Genomic DNA, 27107 nt, shown 5'->3' with positions numbered 1-27107 from the left:
TGCTAAAATACTGGACTATTTGCAACCCTAGTTACATTATAAGGTAAAAAAACAAATTCTGACAGAGAACGTTTGTGAAACTTTAAAACATACCACAACATTTTCCAGTGAACTGTACCTTTTTTTTCAAGGACAGGTAAAAAAACAAAAAACAATTAGCAAGAAAACACATTTAAATAATTAAATAAATTGATAAAGAAATAAACCCATTTTGCTGTGGTTCCAGTAAGTCAGCAGTGCCAGACGCACAGGCACATTTTTTGTGTGTGTAAATTTAGTTATATACAGGGGAAACTCGAAAAATTAGAATATCGTGCAAAAGTTAATTTATTTCACTAATGAAACTTAAAAGGTGAAATAGACTCATTACATGCAAATTAAGATAGCTCAAGCCGTGATTTGTCATAATTGTGATGATTATGGTTTACAGCTCATGAAAACCTCAAATCCACAATCTCAGAAAATTAGAATATTGTGAAAAGGTGCAATATTCTAGGCTCAAAGTGTCACACTCTAATCAGCTAATTAAGCCATAACACCTGCAAAGGGTTCCTGAGCATTTAAATGGTCTCTCAGTCTGGTTCAGTAGGAATCACAATCATGGGAAAGACTGCTGACCTGACAGTTGTGCAGAAAACCATCATTGACATCTCCATAAGGAGGGAAAGCCTCAAAAGATAATTTCAAAAGAAGTTGGATGTTCCCAAAGTGCTGTATCAAAGCACCTTAATATAAAGTTATGTGGAAGGGAAAAATGTGGAAGAAAAAGGTGCACAAGCAGCAGGGATGACTGCAGCCTGGAGATGATTGTCAGGAAAAGGCCATTCAAAGGTGTTGGGGACTTTCACAAGGAGTGGACTGAGGCTGGAGTCAGTGCATCAAGAGCCACTACACACAGACGGATCCTGGACATGGGCTTCCAAATGTTGTATTCCTCTTGTCAAGCCACTCCTGTACAACAAACAAAGTCAGAAGCGTCTTACCTGGGCTAAAGAAAAACAGACCTGGTCTGTTGCTCAGTGGTCCAAAGTCCTCTTTTCTGATGAGAGCAAATTTTGCATCTCATTTGGAAACCAAGGACCAAGAGTATGGAGAAAGAATGGAGAGGCACACACCGCAAGATGCTTTAAGTCCAGTGTGAAGTTTCCACAGTCTGTGTTGATTTGGGGAGCCATGTCATCTGCTGGTGTTGGTCCACTGTGCTTCATGAAGTCCAGGGTCAACACAGCCATCTACCAGGAGATTTTGGAGCACTTCATGCTTCCTTCCGCAGACGACCTCTATGGGGATGCTGACTTCATTTTCCAGCAGGACTTGGCACCTGCCCACACTGCCAAAAGCACCAAAACCTGGTTCAATGACCGTGGGATTACTGTGCTTGATTGGCCAGCAAACTCGCCTGACCTGAACCCCATAGAGAATCTATGGGGCATTGCCAAGAGAAAGATGAGACCGAACAATGCAGAAGAGCTGAAGGCTGCTATTGAAGCATCCTGGTCTTCCATAACACCTCAGCAGTGCCACAGGCTGATAGCTTCCATGCCACTCCGCATTGAGGCAGTAATTGCTGCAAAAGGGGCCCAAACCAAGTACTGAGTACATACAGTATGCATGCTTATACTTTTCAGAGGTCCGATATTGTTCTATGTACAATCCTTGTTTTATTGATTGCATGTAATATTCTAATTTTCTGAGATTGTGGATTTGGAGTTTTCATGAGCTGTTAGCCATAATCATCACAATTATGACAAATCACGGCTTGAACTATCTTGCTTTGCATGTAATGAGTCTATCTCATATATTAGTTTCACCTTTTAAGTTGCATTAGTGAAATAAATAAACTTTTGCACAATATTCTAATTTTTCGAGTTTCACCTGTATTATTATATGTAGAATAAAAATGTAGGTGTTAGAAGTAAAATTTTAGGAGCCTTGGCCCCCAGGTGCCCAGTTTTGATGGCTCAGGGGCCACATATGAGATCCTTTGGATGACACTGTTTGCCTCTCTCTGTTGTGATTGTGTTTGTTTCTGTCTAGTTGGGTTTTATGCGCTTTATGGTTTGTTCATTGTTTGAGAAACTTCTGACAATACAGCTAATTCATTGTAAGAACCTAGGAGGGGATAGTTTCTTAGAAGTTAAAGGGACAAGAAACTCAAAAAATGTTCTCTCATGGTTGAGATAGAACATACAAATGTAAAACCTTTTCATTGTACATCTATTACCAAGTTTGCTTCATTCTCTTGGTATCCTTTGTCGAAGGAGCAGCAATGAACTACTAGGAAGTAGATGAACACATTGGGTGAGCTAATGACAAAAGACATATGTGCAGCCACCAATCAGCAGCTATCTCCCAGTAGTACATTGCTGTTCTTGAGCCTACTTAGGTATGCTTTTAAGGAAAAGATATCAAGAGAACAAAGCAGGTTAGACCATAGAAATAAATGGATTTTTTTTTTGTCTGAATCATTAAAGCTTTACATTAACGTTTGCAAATACACATTTACTGTCCCTTTGATTTTCAACAGCAGAATCCTACAGGACTGTTATAAAGGACAATAATTTAATAATGGTTTTATTAGCTATACTTTTATAGTACGTATCCTAATATTATTTGTTAATTTCTTGTTATTGTGAATTATAAACCTCATGGAACCACATAATCTCTCTGTATTAGTATTATGGTTGTAAACAATTATTATGAAGACATAACTAAAATAAACACAAGAGGGCGCCAGCATAGTGTGATACAGCAAAGGGAAAATAGTCGTCAGCAGAAATAATACCCACAAAATTAATTCCACAACGCCTCAGTGTAAATTGCACACAATATGCACGTTATTCTTCTGTTCTAAAGTGAATTGCAGAACACAGTATGCAAATAAATATATACAAAGGGACGTAATACTCTTATGCTAAATCACTTGAAATTGATGCAGCATAACTGTAAAAAGCTGACATGAAAATATCACCTGAGCAGCTCTATGTAAAAAAAAAGGGAAGATATTTTACCTCTATGTAAGTGCTCTATGAACAGTTCAGTTATATTTCTGCTGCTACCTAGTGTCAGCGCTGAGGTCATCCTATGCTTTGCTGTGATCTCATGAGATTTCACTGAAATATCTTGAGATTTTATAATAAACTTCCTTAAACTGAATAGGAAAATAACATGACTGTGCCTGCACATGCCAAATTCACGCTCCCTTGTAAGTCCTGGGACTAGCATCCTGGTTGGCTGGTTAAAGTGTATTTACAGTGGGGTGTGAATACTTAGGAAATTTTGAGATAAAATATCTTTCTTTTTTACATAGAGATGTTCAGGTGATATTTTCTAGTCCGCTTTTTACAGCTATGCTGCATCACTTTAAAGTGCATCAACAATTGGTACGTACCATGGCCCTTTAACCACAGTCAGGCATCTATACCAAGCTCATAACTCGAGGCAGATGTTTTCAATGTGGGACAGAGACCCAGAATAATTATAACTCAGGACACAAGGTGAAAAACCGAGACTGTCCCAGGACAATTAGGACATTGTGTTATTTCTTCTGTAATGATTCAAGACTCTCTTGCCTTGATGTATCACACTGCGTTGTGTCCTTTTATATTTTAGTTTTTTGTTACACTGATTTGTTAAAGGGATATAAAACCCCATATGTGATTCAGATAGATCATATAGTTTCATAAACAATTCCAGTTTACTCCAGTTGTCTAATTTGCTTTATTTACAAAATACTCTTTTGTTGAAGGACCAGCAATGCACTACTGGGTTCTAGCTGAACACATCGGCTGAGCCAATATCAAGAGGCATATATGTGCAGCCACCAATCAGCACTAGCTCCCAGTAGTGCATTGCTGCTTTTGAGCCTACCTAGGTATGCTTTTCAACAAAGGATACCAACATAAAGTAAATTAGATGGTAAAAGTAAATTGGAAAGTTGCTTAAAATTGTATGGTCTATCGCAGTGATGGTGAACCTTGGCACTCCAGATGTTTCAGAACTACATTTCTAATTATGCTTAAGCACTCTGAAGTCCAGTCGAGCATATATGGGGAAATGTAGTTCTGAAACATCCGGAGGGCCAAGGTTCACCATTACTGATCAACCTGAATTATGAAAGAAAAATAAAAGTTTTGTATGTTCCTTTAAGGTCTCTGAATGAGAAGGGGCATTTAATTCATTAGGGGACCTTGTAGTCATCAGAAAGGGACTGTGTTTTGGGATTTACAGAGCTTATCTGTGGGGGTTTATACGATTTGTAGATACAACATACGAGTGAGCCTCATGGGAAGGCATATTAAGTTATCAGTACATAATATTATGTGTTTATTTACAGAGCTTATCTGTGGGGTTCATACCACCTGTAGATAAGACATACGAGTGAGCCTCATATAAAGGCATATTAAGTTATCAGTACATAATATTATGTGTTTATTTACAGAGCTTATCTGTGCGGGTTCATACGATTTGTAGATAAGACATACAAGTGAGCCTCATGGGAAGGCATATTAAGTTATCAGTACATAATATTATGTGTTTATTTACAGAGCTTATCTGTGGGGTTTATACGATTTGTAGATACGACATACGAGTGAGCCTCTTGAAATGGCATATTAAGTTATCAGTACATAATATTATGTGTTTATTTACAGATCATATCTGTGGGGTTCATACGATTTGTAGATAAGACATACGAGTGAGCCTCATGGAAAGGCATATTAAGTTATCAGTACATAATATTATGTGTTTATTTACAGAGCTTATCTGTGGGGTTTATACGATTTGTAGATACGACATATGAGTGAGCCTCATGGAAAGGCATATTAAGTTATCAGTACATAATATTATGTGTTTATTTACAGATCATATCTGTGGGGTTCATAAGATTTGTAGATAAGACATATGAGTGAGCCTCATATAAAGGCATATTAAGTTATCAGTATATAATATTATGTGTTTATTTACAGAGCTTATCTGTGGGGTTCATACCACCTGTAGATAAGACATACGAGTGAGCCTCATATAAAGGCATATTAAGTTATCAGTACATAATATTATGTGTTTATTTACAGATCTTATCTGTGGGGTTTATACGATTTGTAGATACGACATACGAGTGAGCCTCATGGAAAGGCATATTAAGTTATCAGTACATAATATTATGTGTTTATTTACAGAGCTTATCTGTGGGGTTCATACCACCTGTAGATAAGACATACGAGTGAGCCTCATATAAAGGCATATTAAGTTATCAGTACATAATATTATGTGTTTATTTACAGAGCTTATCTGTGCGGGTTCATACGATTTGTAGATAAGACATACGAGTGAGCCTCATGGGAAGGCATATTAAGTTATCAGTACATAATATTATGTGTTTATTTACAGAGCTTATCTGTGGGGTTTATACGATTTGTAGATACGACATACGAGTGAGCCTCATGGAAAGGCATATTAATTTATCAGTACATAATATTATGTGTTTATTTACAGTGCTTATCTTTGCGGGTTCATACGATTTGTAGATACGACATACGAGTGAGCCTCTTGAAATGGCATATTAAGTTATCAGTACATAATATGTGTTTATTTACAGATCATATCTGTGGGGTTCATACGATTTGTAGATAAGACATATGAGTGAGCCTCATGGAAAGGCATATTAAGTTATCAGTACATAATATTATGTGTTTATTTACAGAGCTTATCTGTGGGGTTTATACGATTTGTAGATACGACATATGAGTGAGCCTCATGGAAAGGCATATTAAGTTATCAGTACATAATATTATGTGTTTATTTACAGATCATATCTGTGGGGTTCATAAGATTTGTAGATAAGACATATGAGTGAGCCTCATATAAAGGCATATTAAGTTATCAGTATATAATATTATGTGTTTATTTACAGAGCTTATCTGTGGGGTTCATACCACCTGTAGATAAGACATACGAGTGAGCCTCATATAAAGGCATATTAAGTTATAAGTACATAATATTGTGTGTTTATTTACAGATCATATCTCTGGGGTTCATACGATTTATAGATACGACATACGAGTGAGCCTCATGGGAAGGCATATTAAGTTATCAGTACATAATATTATGTGTTTATTTACAGATCATATCTGTGGGGTTCATACGATTTGTAGATAAGACATACGAGTGAGCCTCATGGAAAGGCATATTAAGTTATCAGTACATAATATTATGTGTTTATTTACAGAGCTTATCTGTGGGGTTTATACGATTTGTAGATACGACATATGAGTGAGCCTCATGGAAAGGCATATTAAGTTATCAGTACATAATATTATGTGTTTATTTACAGATCATATCTGTGGGGTTCATAAGATTTGTAGATAAGACATATGAGTGAGCCTCATATAAAGGCATATTAAGTTATCAGTATATAATATTATGTGTTTATTTACAGAGCTTATCTGTGGGGTTCATACCACCTGTAGATAAGACATACGAGTGAGCCTCATATAAAGGCATATTAAGTTATCAGTACATAATATTATGTGTTTATTTACAGATCTTATCTGTGGGGTTTATACGATTTGTAGATACGACATACGAGTGAGCCTCATGGAAAGGCATATTAAGTTATCAGTACATAATATTATGTGTTTATTTACAGAGCTTATCTGTGGGGTTCATACCACCTGTAGATAAGACATACGAGTGAGCCTCATATAAAGGCATATTAAGTTATCAGTACATAATATTATGTGTTTATTTACAGAGCTTATCTGTGCGGGTTCATACGATTTGTAGATAAGACATACGAGTGAGCCTCATGGGAAGGCATATTAAGTTATCAGTACATAATATTATGTGTTTATTTACAGAGCTTATCTGTGGGGTTTATACGATTTGTAGATACGACATACGAGTGAGCCTCATGGAAAGGCATATTAATTTATCAGTACATAATATTATGTGTTTATTTACAGTGCTTATCTTTGCGGGTTCATACGATTTGTAGATACGACATACGAGTGAGCCTCTTGAAATGGCATATTAAGTTATCAGTACATAATATGTGTTTATTTACAGATCATATCTGTGGGGTTCATACGATTTGTAGATAAGACATATGAGTGAGCCTCATGGAAAGGCATATTAAGTTATCAGTACATAATATTATGTGTTTATTTACAGAGCTTATCTGTGGGGTTTATACGATTTGTAGATACGACATATGAGTGAGCCTCATGGAAAGGCATATTAAGTTATCAGTACATAATATTATGTGTTTATTTACAGATCATATCTGTGGGGTTCATAAGATTTGTAGATAAGACATATGAGTGAGCCTCATATAAAGGCATATTAAGTTATCAGTATATAATATTATGTGTTTATTTACAGAGCTTATCTGTGGGGTTCATACCACCTGTAGATAAGACATACGAGTGAGCCTCATATAAAGGCATATTAAGTTATAAGTACATAATATTGTGTGTTTATTTACAGATCATATCTCTGGGGTTCATACGATTTATAGATACGACATACGAGTGAGCCTCATGGGAAGGCATATTAAGTTATCAGTACATAATATTATGTGTTTATTTACAGAGCTTATCTGTGGGGTTTATACGATTTGTAGATACGACATACGAGTGAGCCTCATGGAAAGGCATATTAAGTTATCAGTACATAATATTATGTGTTTATTTACAGAGCTTATCTGTGCGGGTTCATACGATTTGTAGATAAGACATACAAGTGAGCCTCATGGAGAGGCATGTTAAGTTATCAGTACATAATATTATGTATTTATTTACAGAGCTTATCTGTGCGGGTTCATACGATTTGTAGATACGACATACGAGTGAGCCTCATGGAAAGGCATATTAAGTTATCAGTAGATAAGCTCTGTAAATAAACACATAATATTATGTACTGATAACTTAATATGCCTTTCCATGAGGCTCACTCGTATGTCGTATCTACAAATCGTATGAACCCGCACAGATAAGATCTGTAAATAAATACATAATATTATGTACTGATAACTTAATATGCCTTTCCATGAGGCTCACTCGTATGTCTTATCTACAGATCCTATGAACCCCACAGATAAGCTCTGTAAATAAACACATAATATTATCTGTGGGGTTCATACGATCTGTAGATAAGACATACGAGTGAGCCTCATGGAAAGGCATATTAAGTTATCAGTACATAATATTATGTGTTTATTTACAGATCATATCTGTGGGGTTCATACGAGCTGTAGATAAGACATACAAGTGAGCCTCATGGAAAGGCATATTAACCCTTTAAGGACACAGCTTTCAGTTTGCTCAATTGTTTTATGACGGAAATATTCCGTCATATGTCCTTAAGAGGTTAAGTTATCAGTACATAATATTATGTGTTTATTTACAGATCATATCTGTGGGGTTCATACGATCTGTAGATAAGACATACGAGTGAGCCTCATGGAAAGGCATATTAAGTTATCAGTACATAATATGTGTTTATTTACAGAGCTTATCTGTGCGGGTTCATGTGATCTGTAGATACGACATACGAGTGAGCCTCATGGAAAGGCATATTAAGTTATCAGTACATAATATTATGTGTTTATTTACAGATCATATCTGTGGGGTTCATACGATCTGTAGATACGACATACGAGTGAGCCTCATGGTAAGGCATATTAAGTTATCAGTACATAATATTATGTGTTTATTTACAGATCATATCTGTGGGGTTCATACGATTTGTAGATAAGACATACGAGTGAGCCTCATGGAAAGGCATATTAAGTTATCAGTACATAATATTATGTGTTTATTTACAGTTCATATCTGTGGGGTTCATACGATTTGTAGATAAGACATACGAGTAAGCCTCATGGAAAGGCATATTAAGTTATCAGTACAAAATATTATGTGTTTATTTACAGATCATATTTGCATAAGAACAACAATGAGCAATCAGGAAGATGCCTGGGAGAGATTAGATGCTGAGTTTGATCACTTTCTTGTCGACATGAAGCCATATATCCTCAAGTTACCTCAAAAACAAGGTCAGACCTTTGTTAAAGCGACATAGTGGTGCAGCTATAACTTAAAGGGACATGAAACCCAATTTTTTCTTTCATGATTTAGAAAGAGCATGCAATTTTAAACAACTTTCCAATTTACTTCTATTCTCTAATTTGCATCATTCTCTTACTATCCTTTGTTTAAAAGCATATCTAAATAGGCTCAGTAGCTGCTGATTGGTGGCTGCACATATATGCCTCGTGTGATTGGCTCACCCATGTGCATTGCTATTTCTTCAACAAAGGATACCTAAAGAATGAAGCAAATTAGATAATAGAAGTAATCTGGAATATTGTTTAAAATTGTATTCTCTATCTGAATCGTGAAAGAAAAATGTTGTGTTTAATGTCCCTTTAATGTCCCTCTTAAGTTTGCTGGAACATGTTATGTTGAAGTTCATTTCCAATGTTTTCTAATCATTAAAAACGTAGAAACTTTGACGTAAATCTGTTCATATTTCTCTTGTAAGGTGTATCCAGTCCACGGATCATCCATTACTTGTGGGATATTCTCCTTCCCAACAGGAAGTTGCAAGAGGATCACCCACAGCATAGCTGCTATATAGCTCCTCCCCTAACTGCTATATCCAGTCATTCTATTGCAACTTTCGACAAGCATGGAAGTAGTAAGAGAGAAGTGGTGAAACGTAGTTGTTTTTTTCTTCAATCAAAAGTTTGTTATTTTTAAATGGTACCGGAGTTGTACTATTTTGTCCCAGGCAGAAAATAGAAGAAGAATCTGCCTGTGATTTCTATGATCTTAGCAGGTTGTAACTAAGATCCATTGCTGTTCTCACACATAACTGAAGAGAGAGGTAACTTCAGCTGGGGAATGGCGTGCAGGTTATCCTGCTATGAGGTATGTGCAGTTAATTTTTTTTTCTAGAGATGTAAATGCTAGAAAATGCTGCTGATACCAGATTTATGTAAGGTAAGCCTGAATACAGTGATTTAATAGCGACTGGTATCATGCTTACTTTCAGAGGTAATACTCTTATAGATTTGCAATATAAAACATTTGCTGGAAATGTTTAAGCGTTTTTATAAATGCTTTGGTGATAAAACTTTATTGGGGCCTAGTTTTTTTCCACATGGCTGGCTTAAATTTGCCTAGAAACAGTTTCCTGAGGCTTTCACTGTTTTCACATGAGTGGGAGGGGCCTAATTTAGCGCTTTATTGTGCAGTAACTTTTACAGACTGAGACATCCAGCTTCCTCCAGGAGTCCCCTGAATGCTATAGGACCTCTCTAAAGGGCTCTTAGGCTTTCCAAAGTCGTTTGTTTGGGAAGGTAGGGCCACAGCAGAGCTGTGGCAGTTTGTTGTGACTGTTAAAAAACGTCTATATCGATTTTTTGATCCGTTTTTTGAACTAAGGGGTTAATCATCCATTTGCAAGTGGGTGCAATGCTCTGTTAGCTTATTATACACACTGTAAAAATTTTGTTTCATTTACTGCTTTTTTTCACTGTTTTTCAAATTCTGACAAAATTTGTTTCTCTTAAAGGCACAGTACCGTTTTTATTTTTTGCTTGTTAACTTTAAGTGTTTTCCAAGCTTGCTGGTCTCATTGCTAGTCTGTTTAAACATGTCTGACATAGAGGAAACTCCTTGTTCATTATGTTTAGAAGCCATGGTGGAACCCCCTCTTAGAATGTGTACCAAATGTACTGATTTCACTTTAAGTAATAAAGATCATATTCTGTCTTTAAAAAATGTATCACCAGAGGAATCTGACAAGGGGGAAGTTATGCCGACTAACTCGCCCCACATGTCAGACCCTTTGACTCCCGCTCAAGGGACTCACGCTCTAATGGCGCCAAGTACATCTAGTGCGCCCATAGCGTTTTCCTTACAAGACATGGCGGCGGTCATGGATAATACACTGTCAGCGGTATTATCCAGACTACCTGGGTTTAGAGGAAAGCGAGACAGCTCTGGAGTTAGAAGAAATACAGAGCATACTGACGCTTTAAGAGCTATGTCTAATACTCCCTCACAATATGCAGAAGCTGAGGAAGGAGAGCTTCTTTCTGTGGGTGATGTTTCTGACTCAGGGAAGAGGATTCCACCTGATTCTGATATGTCTACATTTAAATTTAAGCTTGAACACCTCCGCGTATTGCTCAGGGAGGTTTTAGCTGCTCTGAATGACTGTGATACAATTGCAGTGCCAGAGAAATTGTGTAGATTGGATAAATACTATGCAGTGCCGGTGTGCACTGATGTTTTTCCAATACCTAAAAGGTTTACAGAAATTATTACTAAGGAATGGGATAGACCAGGTGTGCCGTTCTCTCCCCCTCCTATTTTTAAGAAAATGTTTCCAATAGATGCCACCACACGGGACTTATGGCAGGCCTGGTTTGAAGGAGATCATTTCTGATATCACTGGAGGAAAAGGTCATGCCCTTCCTCAGGATAGGTCCAAATCAAGGGCCAAACAGACTAATTTTCATGCCTTTCGAAACTTCAAGGCGAGTGCGGCATCAACTTCCTCTAATGCAAAACAAGAGGGAACTTTTGCTCAGTCCAAGTCGGTCTGGAAACCTAACCAGACCTGGAACAAAGGCAAGCAGGCCAAAAAGCCTGCTGCTGCCTCTAAGACAGCATGAAGGATCGGCCCCCTATCCGGTAACGGATCTAGTACGGGGCAGATTTTCACTCTTCGCCCAGTCTTGGGCAAGAGATGTCCAGGATCCCTGGGCGTTTAAATTATATCCCAAGGATATCTTCTGGACTTAAAAGCTTCCCCTCCAAAAGGGAGATTTCACCTTTCACAATTATCTGCAAACCAGATAAAGAGAGAGGAATTCTTACACTGTGTTCAAGATCTCCTAGTTATGGGAGTGATCCATCCAGTTCCAAAGGAGGAACAGGGACTGGGATTTTACTCAAATCTGTTTGTGGTTCCCAAAACAGAGGGAACCTTCAGACCAATTTTAGATCTCAAGATCTTAAACAAATTCCTCAGAGTTCCATCATTCAAGATGGAGACTATTCGTACCATCCTACCTATGATCCAGGAGGGTCAATATATGACTACAGTCGATTTAAAGGATGCTTATCTTCACATTCCGATACACAATGATCATCATCGGTTTCTCAGGTTTGCCTTCCTAGACAGGCATTACCAGTTTGTAGCTCTTCCCTTTGGATTAGCTACAGCCGCAAGAATCTTTACGAAGGTTCTGGGGTCACTTCTAGCGGTCCTAAGACCGCGGGGCATAGCAGTGGCCCCTTATTTAGACGACATCCTGATACAGGCGTCAAATTTCCAAATTGCCAAGTCTCATACGGACATAGTTCTGTCATTTCTGAGGTCGCATGGGTGGAAGGTGAACCAAGAAAAGAGTTCTCTATCCCCTCTCACAAGAGTCTCCTTTCTGGGAACTCTGATAGATTCTGTAGAAATGAGGATTTACCGGACAGAGTCCAGGTTATCAAAACTTCTAAATTCCTGTTGTGTTCTTTATTCCACTTCTCGCCCTTCGGTGGCTCAGTGTATGGAAGTAATTGGCTTAATGGTAGCAGCAATGGACATAGTGCCATTTGCACGCCTACATCTCAGACCGCTGCAACTCTGCATGCTCAGTCAGTGGAATGGGGATTACACAGATTTGTCCCCTCTTCTAAATCTGGATCTAGAGACCAGGGATTCTCTTCTCTGGTGGCTATCTCCGGTCCATCTGTCCAAAGGTATGACCTTTCGCAGGCCAGATTGGACAATTGTAACGACAGATGCCAGCCTTCTAGGCTGGGGGGCAGTCTGGAACTCTTTGAAGGCTCAGGGATCGTGGACTCAGGAGGAGACACTCCTTCCAATAAACATTCTGGAACTGAGAGCGATATTCAATGCTCTTCAGGCTTGGCCTCAGCTAGCGACAATGAGGTTCATCAGATTTCAGTCGGACAACATCACGACTGTGGCTTACATCAACCATCAAGGGGGAACAAGGAGTTCCCTAGCGATGTTAGAAGTCTCAAAGATAATTCGCTGGGCAGAGATTCACTCTTGCCACCTATCAGCTATCCATATCCCAGGTGTAGAGAACTGGCAGGCGGATTTTCTAATTCGTCAGACTTTTCATCCGGGGGAGTGGGAACTCCATCCGGAGGTGTTTGCACAATTGATTCATCGTTGGGACAAAACAAAACTGGATCTCATGGCGTCTCGCCAGAACGCCAAACTTCCTTGTTACGGATCCAGGTCCAGGGATCCCAAGGCGACGCTGATAGATGCTCTAGCAGCACCTTGGTCTTTCAACCTGGCTTATGTGTTTCCACCGTTTCCTCTGCTCCCTCGTCTGATTGCCAAAATCAAGCAGAAGAGAGCATCGGTGATCTTGATAGCGCCTGCGTGGCCACGCAGGACTTGGTATGCAGATCTGGTGGACATGTCATCCTTTCCACCATGGACTCTGCCGCTGAGACAGGACCTTCTACTTCAAGGTCCTTTCAACCATCCAAATCTAATTTCTCTGAGACTGACTGCCTGGAGATTGAACGCTTGATTTTATCAAAGCGTGGCTTCTCCGAGTCAGTCATATATACCTTAATTCAGGCACGAAAGCCTGTCACCAGGAAAATCTATCATAAGATATGGCGTAAATATCTTTATTGGTGTGAATCCAAGGGTTACTCATGGAGTAAGGTCAGGATTCCCAAGATATTATCTTTTCTCCAAGAAGGATTGGAAAAAGGATTGTCAGCTAGTTCCTTAAAGGGACAGATTTCTGCTCTGTCTATTCTTTTGCACAAGCGTCTGGCGGATGTTCCAGACGTTCAGGCATTTTGTCAGGCTTTAGTTAGAATCAAGCCTGTGTTTAAACCTGTTGCTCCGCCATGGAGCTTAAATTTGGTTCTTAAAGTTCTTCAAGGGGTTCCGTTTGAACCTCTTCATTCCATAGATATCAAACTTTTATCTTGGAAAGTTCTTTTTTTGGTAGCTATTTCCTCGGCTCGTAGAGTTTCCGAGTTATCTGCCTTACAATGTGATTCTCCTTATCTGATCTTCCATGCAGATAAGGTAGTTCTGCATACCAAACCTGGGTTTTTGCTTAAGGTGATATCTAATAAGAATATCAATCAGGAGATTGTTGTTCCATCATTGTGTTCTAATCCTTCTTCAAAGAAGGAACGTCTATTACACAATCTTGACGTGGTTCGTGCTTTAAAGTATTATTTACAAGCTACTAAAGATTTTCGTCAAACATCTGCTTTGTTTGTTGTCTACTCTGGACAGAGGAGAGGCCAAAAGGCTTCGGCAACCTCTCTTTCGTTTTGGCTAAAAAGCATAATCCGCTTAGCTTATGAGACTGCTGGCCAGCAGCCTCCTGAAAGGATTACAGCTCATTCTACTAGAGCTGTGGCTTCCACATGGGCCTTTAAAAATGAGGCTTCTGTTGAACAGATTTGCAAGGTGGCGACTTGGTCTTCGCTTCATACCTTTTCAAAATTCAATAAATGTTATACTTTTGCTTCTTTGGAGGCTATTTTTGGGAAAAAGGTTTTACAGGCAGTGGTACCTTCCGTTTAAGTACCTGCCTTGTCCCTCCCTTCATCTGTGTACTTTAGCTTTGGTATTGGTATCCCACAAGTAATGGATGATCCGTGGACTGGATACACCTTACAAGAGTAAACATAATTTATGCTTGCCTGATAAATTTATTTCTCTTGTGGTGTATCCAGTCCACGGCCCGCCCTGTCATTTTAAGGCAGGTATTTTTTAACTTTAAACTACAGTCACCACTGCACCCTATGGTTTCTCCTTTCTCTGCTTGTCTTCGGTCGAATGACTGGATATAGAAGTTAGGGGAGGAGCTATATAGCAGCTCTGCTGTGGGTGATCCTCTTGCAACTTCCTGTTGGGAAGGAGAATAAGCCACAAGTAATGGATGATCCGTGGACTGGATACACCACAAGAGAAATAAATTTATCAGGTAAGCATAAATTATGTTTCTCCAACATTGGTGTGTCCGGTCCACGGCGTCATCCTTACTTGTGGAAATATCTCTTCCCCAACAGGAAATGGCAAAGAGTCCCAGCAAAGCTGGCCATATAGTCCCTCCTAGGCTCCGCCCACCCCAGTCATTCTCTTTTCCGTTGCACAGGCAACATCTCCACGGAGATGGTTAAGAGTATGTGGTGTTTAGTTGTAGTTTTTTTATTCTACTATCAAGAGTTTGTTATTTTAAAATAGTGCTGGTATGTACTATTTACTCTGAAACAGAAAAGGATGAAGATTTCTGTTTGTGAGAGGAAGATGATTTTAGCAGACAGTAACTAAAATCGATTGCTGTTTCCACATAGGACTGTTGAGATGAAGTAACTTCAATTGGGGGAAACAGTTAGCAGACTTTTCTGCTTAAGGTATGACTAGCCATATTTCTAACAAGACTGTGTAATGCTGGAAGGCTGTCATTTCCCCTCATGGGGACCGGTAAGCCATTTTCTTAGTCTCAAACAGAATAAAGGGCTTAATATGGGCTATAAAACTGGTAGACACTTTTATGGGCTAAATCGATTGCTTTATTTGGACATTTTATACATGTTTATGCTGATAATTCACACTTATAAACTTTGGGAACGTTTTTTAACGTCAGGCACTATGTTAGACACCTTTTCCAGTCAGGAAGGGCCTTCCCAGTTGTAGGCTGAGCCTCATTTTCGCGCCATTACTGCGCAGTTGTTTTTGAGAGCAAGACATGCAGATGCATGTGTGAGGACCTGAAAGTAGTTGGAAAAGTTCCTAAAAGGCGTCATTTGGTATCGTATTCCCCTCTGGGCTTGGTAAAGTCACAGCAAAGGCTGTAGCTGGGACTGTATAGGGGTTAAATCTGTAACCGGCTCCGGTTTCGTTATTTTAAGGGTTAAAGCTCTGAAAATTGGTGTGCAATACTTTTAATGCTTTAAGACACTGTGGTGAAATTTTGGTAAATTTTGAACAATTCCTTCATATTTTTTCACATATTCAGTAATAAAGTGTGCTCTGTTTAAAATTTAAAGAGACAGTAACGGTTTTGTTTTAAAACGGTTTTTGTGCTTTATTGACAAGTTTAAGCCTGTTTAACATGTCTGTGCCTTCAGATAAGCTATGTTCTATATGTATGAAAGCCAATGTGTCTCCCCCTTCAAAATTGTGTGATAATTGTGCCATAGCGTCCAAACAAAGTAAGGACAGTACTGCCACAGATAATGAAATTGCCCAAGATGATTCCTCAGATGAAGGGAGTAGACATGGTTCTACATCATCTCCTTCTGTGTCTACGCCAGTTTTACCCACGGAGGAGGCCCCTAGTACTTCTAGCGCGCCAATGCTTATTACCATGCAACAATTGACGGCTGTAATGGATAACTCCATAGCAAATATTTTATCCAAAATGCCTGCATATCAGAGAAAGCGCGATTGCTCTGTTTTAAACACTGAAGAGCAAGAGGACGCTGATGATAACTGTTCTGACATACCCTCACACCAATCTGAAGGGGCCATGAGGGAGGTTTTGTCAGATGGAGAAATTTCAGATTCAGGAAAAATTTCTCAACAGGCTGAACCTGATGTTGTGACATTTAAATTAGAACATCTCCGCGCACTGCTTAAGGAGGTGTTATCTACTCTGGATGATTGTGACAACTTGGTCATTCCAGAAAAATTATGCAAGATGGACAAGTTCCTAGAGGTTCCGGTGCACCCCGACGCTTTTCCTATACCCAAGCGGGTGGCGGACATAGTGAATAAGGAGTGGGAGAAGCCCGGCATACCTTTTGTCCCCCCTCCTATATTTAAGAAATTATTTCCTATGGTCGACCCCAGAAAGGACTTATGGCAGACAGTCCCTAAGGTCGAAGGGGCAGTTTCTACTCTAAACAAGCGCACTACTATTCCTATCGAGGATAGTTGTGCTTTCACAGATCCTATGGATAAAAAATTGGAAGGTTTGCTTAAAAAGATTTTTGTACAGCAGGGTTACCTTCTACAACCCATTTCGTGCATTGTTCCTGTCACTACAGCAGCGTGGCTCTGGTTCGAGGAACTAGAAAAGTCGCTCAGTAGAGAGACTCCATATGAGGAGGTTATGGACAGAGTTCACGCACTTAAGTTGGCTAACTCTTTTATTTTAGATGCTGCTTTGCAATTAGCTAGATTAGCGGCGAAAAATTCAGGGTTTGCAATTGTGGCGCGCAGAGCGCTTTGGCTAAAGTCTTGGTCAGCGGATGTATCATCCAAGACAAAATTGCTTAACATCCCCTTCAAGGGTAAAACTCTCTTTGGACCAGAATTGAAAGAGATTATCTCAGACATCAGGGGGGGAAAGGGTCACGCCCTCCCACAAGATAGGCCTTTCAAGGCCAAGAATAAGTCTAATTTTCGTTCCTTTCGTAATTTCAGGAACGGACCGGCCTCTAATTCTGCATCCTCTAAGCAAGAGGGTAATGCCTCACAGTCCAAAACAGCCTGGAAATCAATGCAAGGCTGGAACAAGGGTAAGCAGACCAAGAAGCCTGCTACCGCTAACAAAACAGCATGAAGGAGTAGCCCCCGATCCGGGACCGGATCTAGTGGGGGGCAGACTCTCTCTCTTTGCTCAGGCTTGGGCAAGAGATGTTCAGGATCCCTGGACGCTAGAAATAGTTTCTCAGGGTTATCTTCTGGAATTCAAGGAACTACCCCCAAGGGGAAGGTTCCACATGTCTCACTTATCCTCAAACCAAATAAAGAGACAGGCATTCTTACATTGTGTAGAAGACCTGTTAAAGATGGGAGTGATACACCCAGTTCCAATGACGGAACAAGGAATGGGATTTTACTCAAATCTGTTCGTAGTTCCCAAAAAGAGGGAACCTTCAGACCAATTCTGGATTTAAAGATCCTAAACAAATTTCTCAGGGTACCATCGTTCAAAATGGAAACCATTCGAACGATTCTACCCACTATCCAGGAAGGTCAATTTATGACTACCGTGGATCTAAAGGATGCGTATCTACATATCCCTATCCACAAAGAAGATCATCAGTTCCTAAGGTTCGCCTTTCTGGACAAACATTACCAGTTTGTGGCCCTCCCATTCGGATTAGCCACTGCTCCAAGGATTTTCACAAAGGTACTCGGGTCCCTTCTAGCGGTTCTAAGACCAAGGGGCATTGCAGTAGTACCGTACTTGGACGACATTCTAGTACAAGCGTCGTCTCTTTCAAAGGCAAAGGCTCACTCAGACATCGTTCTGGCCTTTCTCAGATCTCACGGATGGAAGGTGAACATAGAAAAAAGTTCTCTGTCTCCGTCAACAAGAGTTCCCTTCTTGGGAACAATAATAGATTCCTTAGAAATGAGGATCTTTCTGACAGATGTCAGAAAGTCAAAACTTCTAAGCGCTTGTCAAGTTCTTCATTCTGTTCCACGTCCTTCCATAGCGCAGTGCATGGAAGTAGTAGGGTTGATGGTTGCAGCAATGGACATAGTTCCTTTTGCGCGAATTCATCTAAGACCATTACAACTGTGCATGCTGAGACAGTGGAATGGGGACTATACAAACTTGTCTCCAGTGATTCAAGTAGATCAGAAGACCAGAGATTCACTCCGTTGGTGGATATCCCTGGACCACCTATCCCAGGGAATGAGCTTCCGCAGACCAGAGTGGGTCATTGTCACGACCGACGCCAGTCTAGTGGGCTGGGGTGCGGTCTGGGAATCCCTGAAAGCTCAGGGACTATGGTCTCGGGAAGAGTCTCTTCTCCCGATAAACATTCTGGAACTAAGAGCGATATTCAATGCTCTCAGGGCTTGGCCTCAGCTTGCAAAGGCCAGATTCATAAGATTCCAATCAGACAACATGACGACTGTTGCGTATATCAATCATCAGGGGGGAACAAGGAGTTCCCTGGTGATGAAAGAAGTAACCAAAATAATACAATGGGCGGAGAATCACTCCTGCCATCTATCTGCGATCCACATCCCAGGTGTGGAAAACTGGGAAGCGGATTATCTGAGTCGTCAGACATTCCATCCGGGGGAGTGGGAACTCCACCCGGAGATTTTTGCCCAATTGACTCAATTATGGGGCATTCCAGACATGGATCTGATGGCGTCTCGTCAGAACTTCAAGGTTCCTTGCTACGGGTCCAGATCCAGGGATCCCAAGGCGACTCTAGTGGATGCACTAGTAGCGCCTTGGACCTTCAACCTAGCTTATGTGTTTCCACCGTTTCCTCTTATTCCCAGGCTGGTAGCCAGGATCAAACAGGAGAGGGCCTCGGTGATCTTGATAGCCCCTGCGTGGCCACGCAGGACTTGGTATGCAGACCTGGTGAATATGTCATCGGTTCCACCATGGAAGCTACCTTTGAGACAGGACCTTCTTGTTCAGGGTCCATTCGAACATCCAAATCTGGTCTCCCTCCAGCTGACGGCTTGGAGATTGAACGCTTGATTCTATCAAAGCGTGGGTTTTCAGATTCTGTGATTGATACTCTGGTTCAGGCCAGAAAACCGGTAACTAGAAAGATTTACCATAAAATATGGAAAAGATATATCTGCTGGTGTGAATGCAAGGGATTCCCTTGGAATAAGATAAAAATTCCTAAGATTCTTTCCTTTCTGCAAGAAGGTTTGGATAAAGGATTATCTGCGAGTTCTCTAAAGGGACAGATTTCTGCTTTATCTGTCTTACTACACAAACGACTGGCAGCTATGCCAGATGTTCAAGCATTTGTTCAGGCTCTGGTTAGGATCAAGCCTGTTAACAGACCTTTGACTCCTCCCTGGAGTTTAAATTTAGTTCTTTCAGTTCTTCAAGGGGTTCCGTTTGAACCTCTACATTCCATAGATATTAAGTTGTTATCTTGGAAAGTTTTGTTTTTGGTTGCTATTTCTTCTGCTAGAAGAGTTTCAGAGTTATCTGCTCTGCAGTGTTCTCCGCCCTATCTGGTGTTCCATGCAGATAAGGTGGTTTTGCGTACTAAGCCTGGTTTTCTTCCAAAGGTTGTTTCTAACAAAAATATTAACCAGGAGATAGTTGTACCTTCTTTCTGTCCGAATCCAGTTTCAAAGAAGGAACGTTTGTTACACAATTTGGACGTAGTCCGTGCTCTAAAATTCTATTTAGAAGCTACAAAAGTTTTCAGACAAACATCTTCTCTGTTTGTCGTCTATTCTGGTAAAAGGAGAGGTCAAAAAGCGACTTCTACCTCTCTTTCCTTTTGGATTAAAAGCATCATCCGATTGGCTTACGAGACTGCCGGACGGCAGCCTCCTGAAAGAATCACAGCTCACTCCACTAGGGCTGTTGCTTCCACATGGGCCTTCAAGAACGAGGCTTCTGTTGATCAGATATGTAAGGCAGCGACTTGGTCTTCACTGCACACTTTTGCCAAATTTTACAAATTTGATACTTTTGCTTCTTCGGAGGCTATTTTTGGGAGAAAGGTTTTGCAAGCCGTGGTGCCTTCCGTTTAGGTAACCTGATTTGTTCCCTCCCTTCATCCGTGTCCTAAAGCTTTGGTATTGGTTCCCACAAGTAAGGATGACGCCGTGGACCGGACACACTAATGTTGGAGAAAACAGAATTTATGCTTACCTGATAAATTACTTTCTCCAACGGTGTGTCCGGTCCACGGCCCGCCCTGGTTTTTTAATCAGGTCCGATGAATTATTTTCTCTAACTACAGTCACCACGGTACCATATGGTTTCTCCTATATTTTTCCTCCTGTCCGTCGGTCGAATGACTGGGGTGGGCGGAGCCTAGGAGGGACTATATGGCCAGCTTTGCTGGGACTCTTTGCCATTTCCTGTTGGGGAAGAGATATTCCCACAAGTAAGGATGACGCCGTGGACCGGACACACCATTGGAGAAAGTAATTTATCAGGTAAGCATAAATTCTGTTTTTTTGCATGAAGAAAGGCAGGAAAAAAGATATTCACTCCACATCACTGATGCAGTGTACTGGCTTCTCCAGCATGAAGGCCCATTTGTCTGACGCTGTGCAGCCCAGCAAATACTCAGGCCAGTACACCCATCTCTGTGGTCATCTGCTGGGAGACGTGGGCTGACCCACCCTAAATGGTAACTCTTAAGAGTACAGCGGAGGTAGCACTGCATCTGGCACCAAACACCTGGCCGGCAAATATATAAATAAATTACTGGTCTATAATAAAGGCAACAAGTTGAAAGTCATCAGTTGCCAGGTCAGTTTTTTAGTTCCATGCAAACTAAGCAGCCTGAATTTGTTTAACTAAGATTTGGATACAGATATATTTGTCTTACATCAGCTTTGGACGTTAGCGTCATCTTAGATAGCTAATTTAATTTGTATTATATTTCAGATGACTTATGTATAGTTTCAGTTTTCAGCAACCCGACTAGAGCAGAATTGAGTAACTTACTATGAAATATTAAAAAACAGCCTTATTAGCTTATATTGACATTAAATGGACATGAAACCCAAAATGCTTCTTTCATGATTCAGACAAAGAATGTAATTTAAAAAAAAGTTTCCAATTAGCTTCCATTATCAAATTTGCTTTGTTCTTTTGTTATTCTTTGTTGAAAATATTTCTAGATAGGTAGTGTGCAACTGTCTGGGGGGACTACATGACAGGGAATAGTGTTGCGCTCTAGTGCTCTTGCTAATGTATAACACTGTAGCAAAACTTGTCATATATATATATATATATACACACACACATATGTACACTCATTGGAAATTTTGCATCGGACAGCTTAGAAATTTGACTTTTGACTTCCCCTGTCTTTGTTGGTATATTTACAATTGAAAGTTAATTTTCCAAAGAATGGACAGTTGTGAATAATAAAAATGCAGCTTTTTAAAGGAATATGCATTTCAATAAAATAAAATTTTCATTACAATTTTTAATATTAAAAATGCTTCTATTAAAAGTTATCACTGTTTCACAAGTACATGCAGTGCATACACACATATGCTCCCTGCGCCCCCATTAATATGGTGTACCTGCTTAGAGAACAAGCAGTGACTTGTAATATAATACAGCAAACTAAGCAATTAAAGGCCTTCTTCAAGTATTCATGTTGTCCAGCTGAACTGGGACTATGATATTAAAATGATGTTAAAATATTTATTTTGTATTTTTCTAGAACGGCAGAGATGTGCATTATGGATTAAAAAACTGTGTGACCCCTCTGGGGCAGGAGCCGGAATTACAGGCAGAAAGAATCGGAACTTACACACAAAGTTGCTTCTCCATATGCTGAAGCGCGGTGTGCTGGAAGGGCCCTTTACCCAGAAACCCGAGGCAGGAATGCTTAAAACATTACCGACATATATGGTAGGTACCTATGAAACCGCTCAAACCTATTCTGGGGACAGAAAAAAACCAAGCTAGGTGCTTTTTATTTTTTAATGAATTTGTTGAGTGTAAAAGTAAAAATATGCATCTGCTACTTATCTATTTGGACGGTTTTTATGATTTGTAATGTAGTGAAAGTCTTAGCAGCAGACACGCACAGACAAAAACAATTGTATTGCATGAATCATTTGCCTTAGAATTTTTATTTTATTTTATCTGAGATCTGATTATTCGGGGGAATTTTGGCAACATTTCTTTTTGTTTATGGAAATGAGTTAACCCCTTATTTCCTTTTCGTTTGTGGGCCTTTATTTAAAGGGATATATTAAAAATTCAAAAAGAAAATGCTCCAATATGTTAAAGAAATTTATTATTTGACTATTCCTTGTATATAACTGTGTGTTCAACCCCAGCAGAGGGATTAAACACATAGTTAAAGTCAGCTTCAGAGCAGCAATGCACATCTGGTGAGCCAATGACAAGAGACAAATGTGTGTAGCCACCAATCATCAGCTAGCTCCCAGTAGTACACATGCTCTTTCAACAAAGGTTACCAAGAGAACAAAGTGTATTTTGAAAACAGAAGTGAATTTAAAAGTATCTTTAGATTGACATTTGTCTTTCTGAATCATGCAGTTTATTTTTGGCTTTTCTATCTCTTTAAAGGAACATTCTAATTTAAGAAAATTCTTCAGTTCACCTGCTCTGGCTTGTGAATTTAATTTTATCAGCAAGCATTGCTATAATGAATTAGATTATTTTATTACCATATTAGAATGTCTCATTAATGCACTTTATATACCTTGTACTGTTCTAACATTTCTGAGCTATAGATGATGGCATTTTATTATAAATTTATGCAGTGTTCTCACCAGGAGCTATTTAATGGGCACACCACTTGGCTGATGTTACTGACAACCCGGCTAAAATATGCACCAATATTAAAGGCCCATTATAGTGTTAAAATTACATTCTCTAATTTGTTAGAGCTTGCCATTTTAAAATTTAAAAACACTTTAATCATATATGTTTAACCCCTGCAAATTGGTTAATCACTTGGTTAAAGTCCTGTTTAAGACCCGCAGAGCACTGCTGGTCCCATGTGGAAACGGACTTGAATCCAATCAACAGCGCTAGTTACACGACCCAGCTGAGCACTGCTGGTCCCAGTGATACTTAAAGTGATGGTAAACTCTCCCCTTTATAAAAACAGATCCGGAATATTAATGATATTTTAGATATTTAATATAAATATGAAATTCAAATTCCCTGCACTTCCCCTCTCACTTCAAAAGTAAATTTTTCTGTGAGCTAAATGTTTGAACTGTTCTCCAGTCAGCACTCTGCCCTTATGGCACTTTTGTTGTAGCTAGAGCGCTGATTGGAGAACAATTCAGACAGTTAGCTCATAGAAAAATTGACTTTTAAAGTGGGTGGTGGAGCGCGGGGTATTTTAATTTCATATCGATATTAAAAAGTAAGTTATAGTGCATTACATCTGATGAATTAAACTCCATCTAAAATATTACTAACATTCTTTATAAAAGGGAGAGTTTACCATCACTTTACACTATGGGATTAACCCCTTTGCAGGGGACTACATTTCTGAATACTCTGCCCCAGGGAACCCAGAATACACGTGACACGGTAGTGATTGTGTAGAATCCTGGGTCCTAAATACACTCCATTTAATACTTTTTCCAACATCGCTTGTTTCTCTTATCAAAGAACAGTGATTTGTTTTATTTCAAGTTTGTAACATAAAAAACATTTTCAGTTTTCTCCACAGAAAATGTGGCGCCCAGGTGGGGGCAGTGTTATATAATTTTCAGCTATCCAAAGCATAAATTATTTGCATCATTTAAAACAATTGTATTTAATGATCATTTGTGGAATAAATTAATTTTAGATTAATATTGGCTAAACTTTTTGCCGGGTGGTCAGTAAAATCAGCCGGGTGGTGCACCCATTAAAAAGGTCCTGGGGAGAACACTTGTACACCCTCTGTTCTGACAGCTGCCTTCATGGCTTCTGAGGAAACATATTTTACCATTTTAGTAAATTAACTGATCTGCTGTCTTGAGGTCACTTTAACTCATCCATTGCCACAAAGCAGTTGATAAATTTCACAGGAGCTGGCCTATCAGTAGGAGTTCTGACTTCCAAGTGAGATTCATAAGATAATGCACTGCTGTAGTCATCCCCAGCCATGCCAGGATCTGATTCTCATACCTGTAGGAGTCCACTGCCAGCTCTTGTTCCAGATAATAAAATGCCTTCTAGGGTTCTCCACTCACAAAGGGCATCAGAATGTTCATCAGAATGTATTGTGACTTCTGTGTGTGTTTCTTAGGTATCAAAACAGGACCTTTATATCCTGCTACATTATAGTAGTGGCACTTAGGTGTTCCACTGTGAGCATTTGGTTAGTCTCTGAGCTACCCAACATACTGAACATGTTGGGCAAGTACCAGTTGTACCAGTTGTTTCTGAGCTAAAATAATCTTTTTTCTCTTGCAAGGTGTATCCAGTCCACGGATTCATCCTTTACTTGTGGGATATTCTCATTCCCTACAGGAAGTGGCAAAGAGAGCACACAGCAAAGCTGTCCATATAGCTCCCCCTCTAGCTCCACCCCTCAGTCATTCTCTTTGCCGACTCTAAGCACTCTCTCAGGAGTGTAAAGTGAATGTGGTGTTAGAATTGTAGTTTTATTATCTTCAATCAAAAGTTTGTTATTTTAAATGGTACCGGCTTGTACTATTTACTCTCTAGCAGAAAAGTGATGAAGATTTCTGCTGAGAGGAAAATGATTTTAGCATGTTGTAACTAAAATCCACTGCTGTTCCCACACAGGACTGAGGAGTACCAGAAAACTTCAGTTGGGGGGAACAGTTTGCAGGGTGATTTGCAATAAGGTATGTTCAGTCATTTATTTCTAGACAAGACTAAGATAATGCTAGAAGAGACTGACAATATCCCCATGAGGGGAGGGTAAGCTATGTTCACAGACTTAGTAAGGAATTGAATGCTTACATAATAGGGCTAATATACTGGTTGACACTTATTCAGGGCAATCGATTGTTTGGCTAAGAAAAAATCGTTTTGCAAGACACTTTGAAAGCCCCTTTTGGGCTCTTTCTGGGGTTATTACCACATGGCTTTAGTCACTTAGGAGTGATTTACTAGGCCTCACAGCTCCGGAGTAGAGTGGGAGGGGCCTAATTTCGCGCCTCAGATGCGCACTTAGAATTGCAGAGAAGTTCATGATTTTTCACATGGAGGGTCCTGCTGATGTTTGAGGGCCTAAAAGAAGCTATATACCCCCAAATCTGATCCCTAAGGGCAGGTAGGGCCACAGCAAGGCTGTGACAGGGTGCTGTAGTCATTTAACTGGGTGTTGGCTTTAGGCTGCTCCGGTTTGGGCATTAAGGGGTTAATCGTTTTGAAACATGTGGTGCAATCTTATTAAGGCTTTAGCTACATACTGTGAAAATTTCAGAAAGATTGATGCATTTTTCACTATTTTGTAAAATTGTGTGCTCTTTTTATCTCTTAAAGGCACAGTAACGTTTTTTTCAACTTGTGTTTTTTATTTGATTAACCCTTTAAGGACACAGCTTTCAGTTTGCTCAATTGTTTTATGACGGAAAAATTCCGTCATATGTCCTTAAGAGGTTAAAGTGATTTCCAAGCCTGCTTGTGTATATTACTAGTCTGTTAAACATGTCTCACACTAAGGAAAATCCTTGTTCAATGTGTTTAGAAGCCATGGTGGAACCCCCTCTCAGAATGTGTCCCACTTGTACTGATATGTCTATACACTTTAAAGATCATATTGTTGCACTTAAGAATGTGGCCCAAGATGATTCTCAGACTGAAGGTAACGAGGGTAGCCCGTGTGCCTCTCCCCAAGTGTCACAACCAGTTACGCCCGCGCAAGCGACGCCTAGTACCTCTAGTGCGTCTAACCCTTTTACATTACAAGACTTAGCGGCAGTCATGGATAATTTTCTTACAGCCTTCTTATCTAAACTGCCCGTGTTACCTGCAAAGCGTGATAGCTCCGTTTTAAGAACAGATTATGAGCATTCTGACGCTTTGGTAGCCGTATCCGATATTCCCTCACAATGCTCTGAAGTGGGAGCGAGGGATTTGATGTCTGAGGGAGAAGTCTCTGATTCAGGAAGGGTTCCTCCTCAGACAGATTCAGATACATTGGCTTTTAAATTTAAACTAGAACACCTCCGCGTTTTGCTTAGGGAGGTATTAGCTACTCTGTATGACTGCGACCCTTTGGTAATCCCAGAGAAATTGTGTAAAATGGACAAGTACCTAGAGGTCCCTGTTTACACGGATACGTTTCCGGTCCCTAAGAGGATTGCGGATATCGTTACTAGGGAGTGGGATAGACCAGGTATTCCCTTTGTTCCCCCTCCTGTTTTTAAGAAAATGTTCCCCATACCTGACCCTGTGCGGGACTCGTGGCAGACGATCCCTAAGGTGAAGGGGGCTGTTTCTACACTTGCTAAACGCACAACCATACCAATTGAAGACAGTTGTGCTTTTAAAGACCCTATGGATAAAAAGTTAGAGGGTTTACTTAAGAAAATTTTTGTTCAACAAGGTTTTCTTCTCCAACCTATTGCCTGCATTATTCCTGTAACTACTGCAGCGGCTTTCTGGTTTGAGGCGCTGGAAGACTCGCTCCAGACGG

General features: G+C 39.8%; 1 protein-coding gene across 1 annotated transcript in view; it reads left to right on the top strand.

The window, feature by feature from the left end:
• The window catches only part of CEP112 (centrosomal protein 112), a 1492843-nt gene that overhangs the window by 17965 nt on the left and 1447771 nt on the right, over window positions 1-27107 (top strand). The window contains exons 2-3 of the mRNA XM_053707805.1: window positions 8930-9052; window positions 22179-22369. Of these exons, the coding sequence (XP_053563780.1) occupies window positions 8953-9052; window positions 22179-22369 (291 nt within the window). The 5' untranslated portion in view covers window positions 8930-8952. The remainder of the gene's footprint in view (window positions 1-8929; window positions 9053-22178; window positions 22370-27107) is intronic.

The sequence above is a fragment of the Bombina bombina genome, chromosome 1, assembly GCF_027579735.1.
Source record: "Bombina bombina isolate aBomBom1 chromosome 1, aBomBom1.pri, whole genome shotgun sequence".
In the NCBI taxonomy this organism is placed as follows: domain Eukaryota; kingdom Metazoa; phylum Chordata; class Amphibia; order Anura; family Bombinatoridae; genus Bombina; species Bombina bombina.
This window is presented reverse-complemented; position numbering and strand designations above follow the sequence as displayed.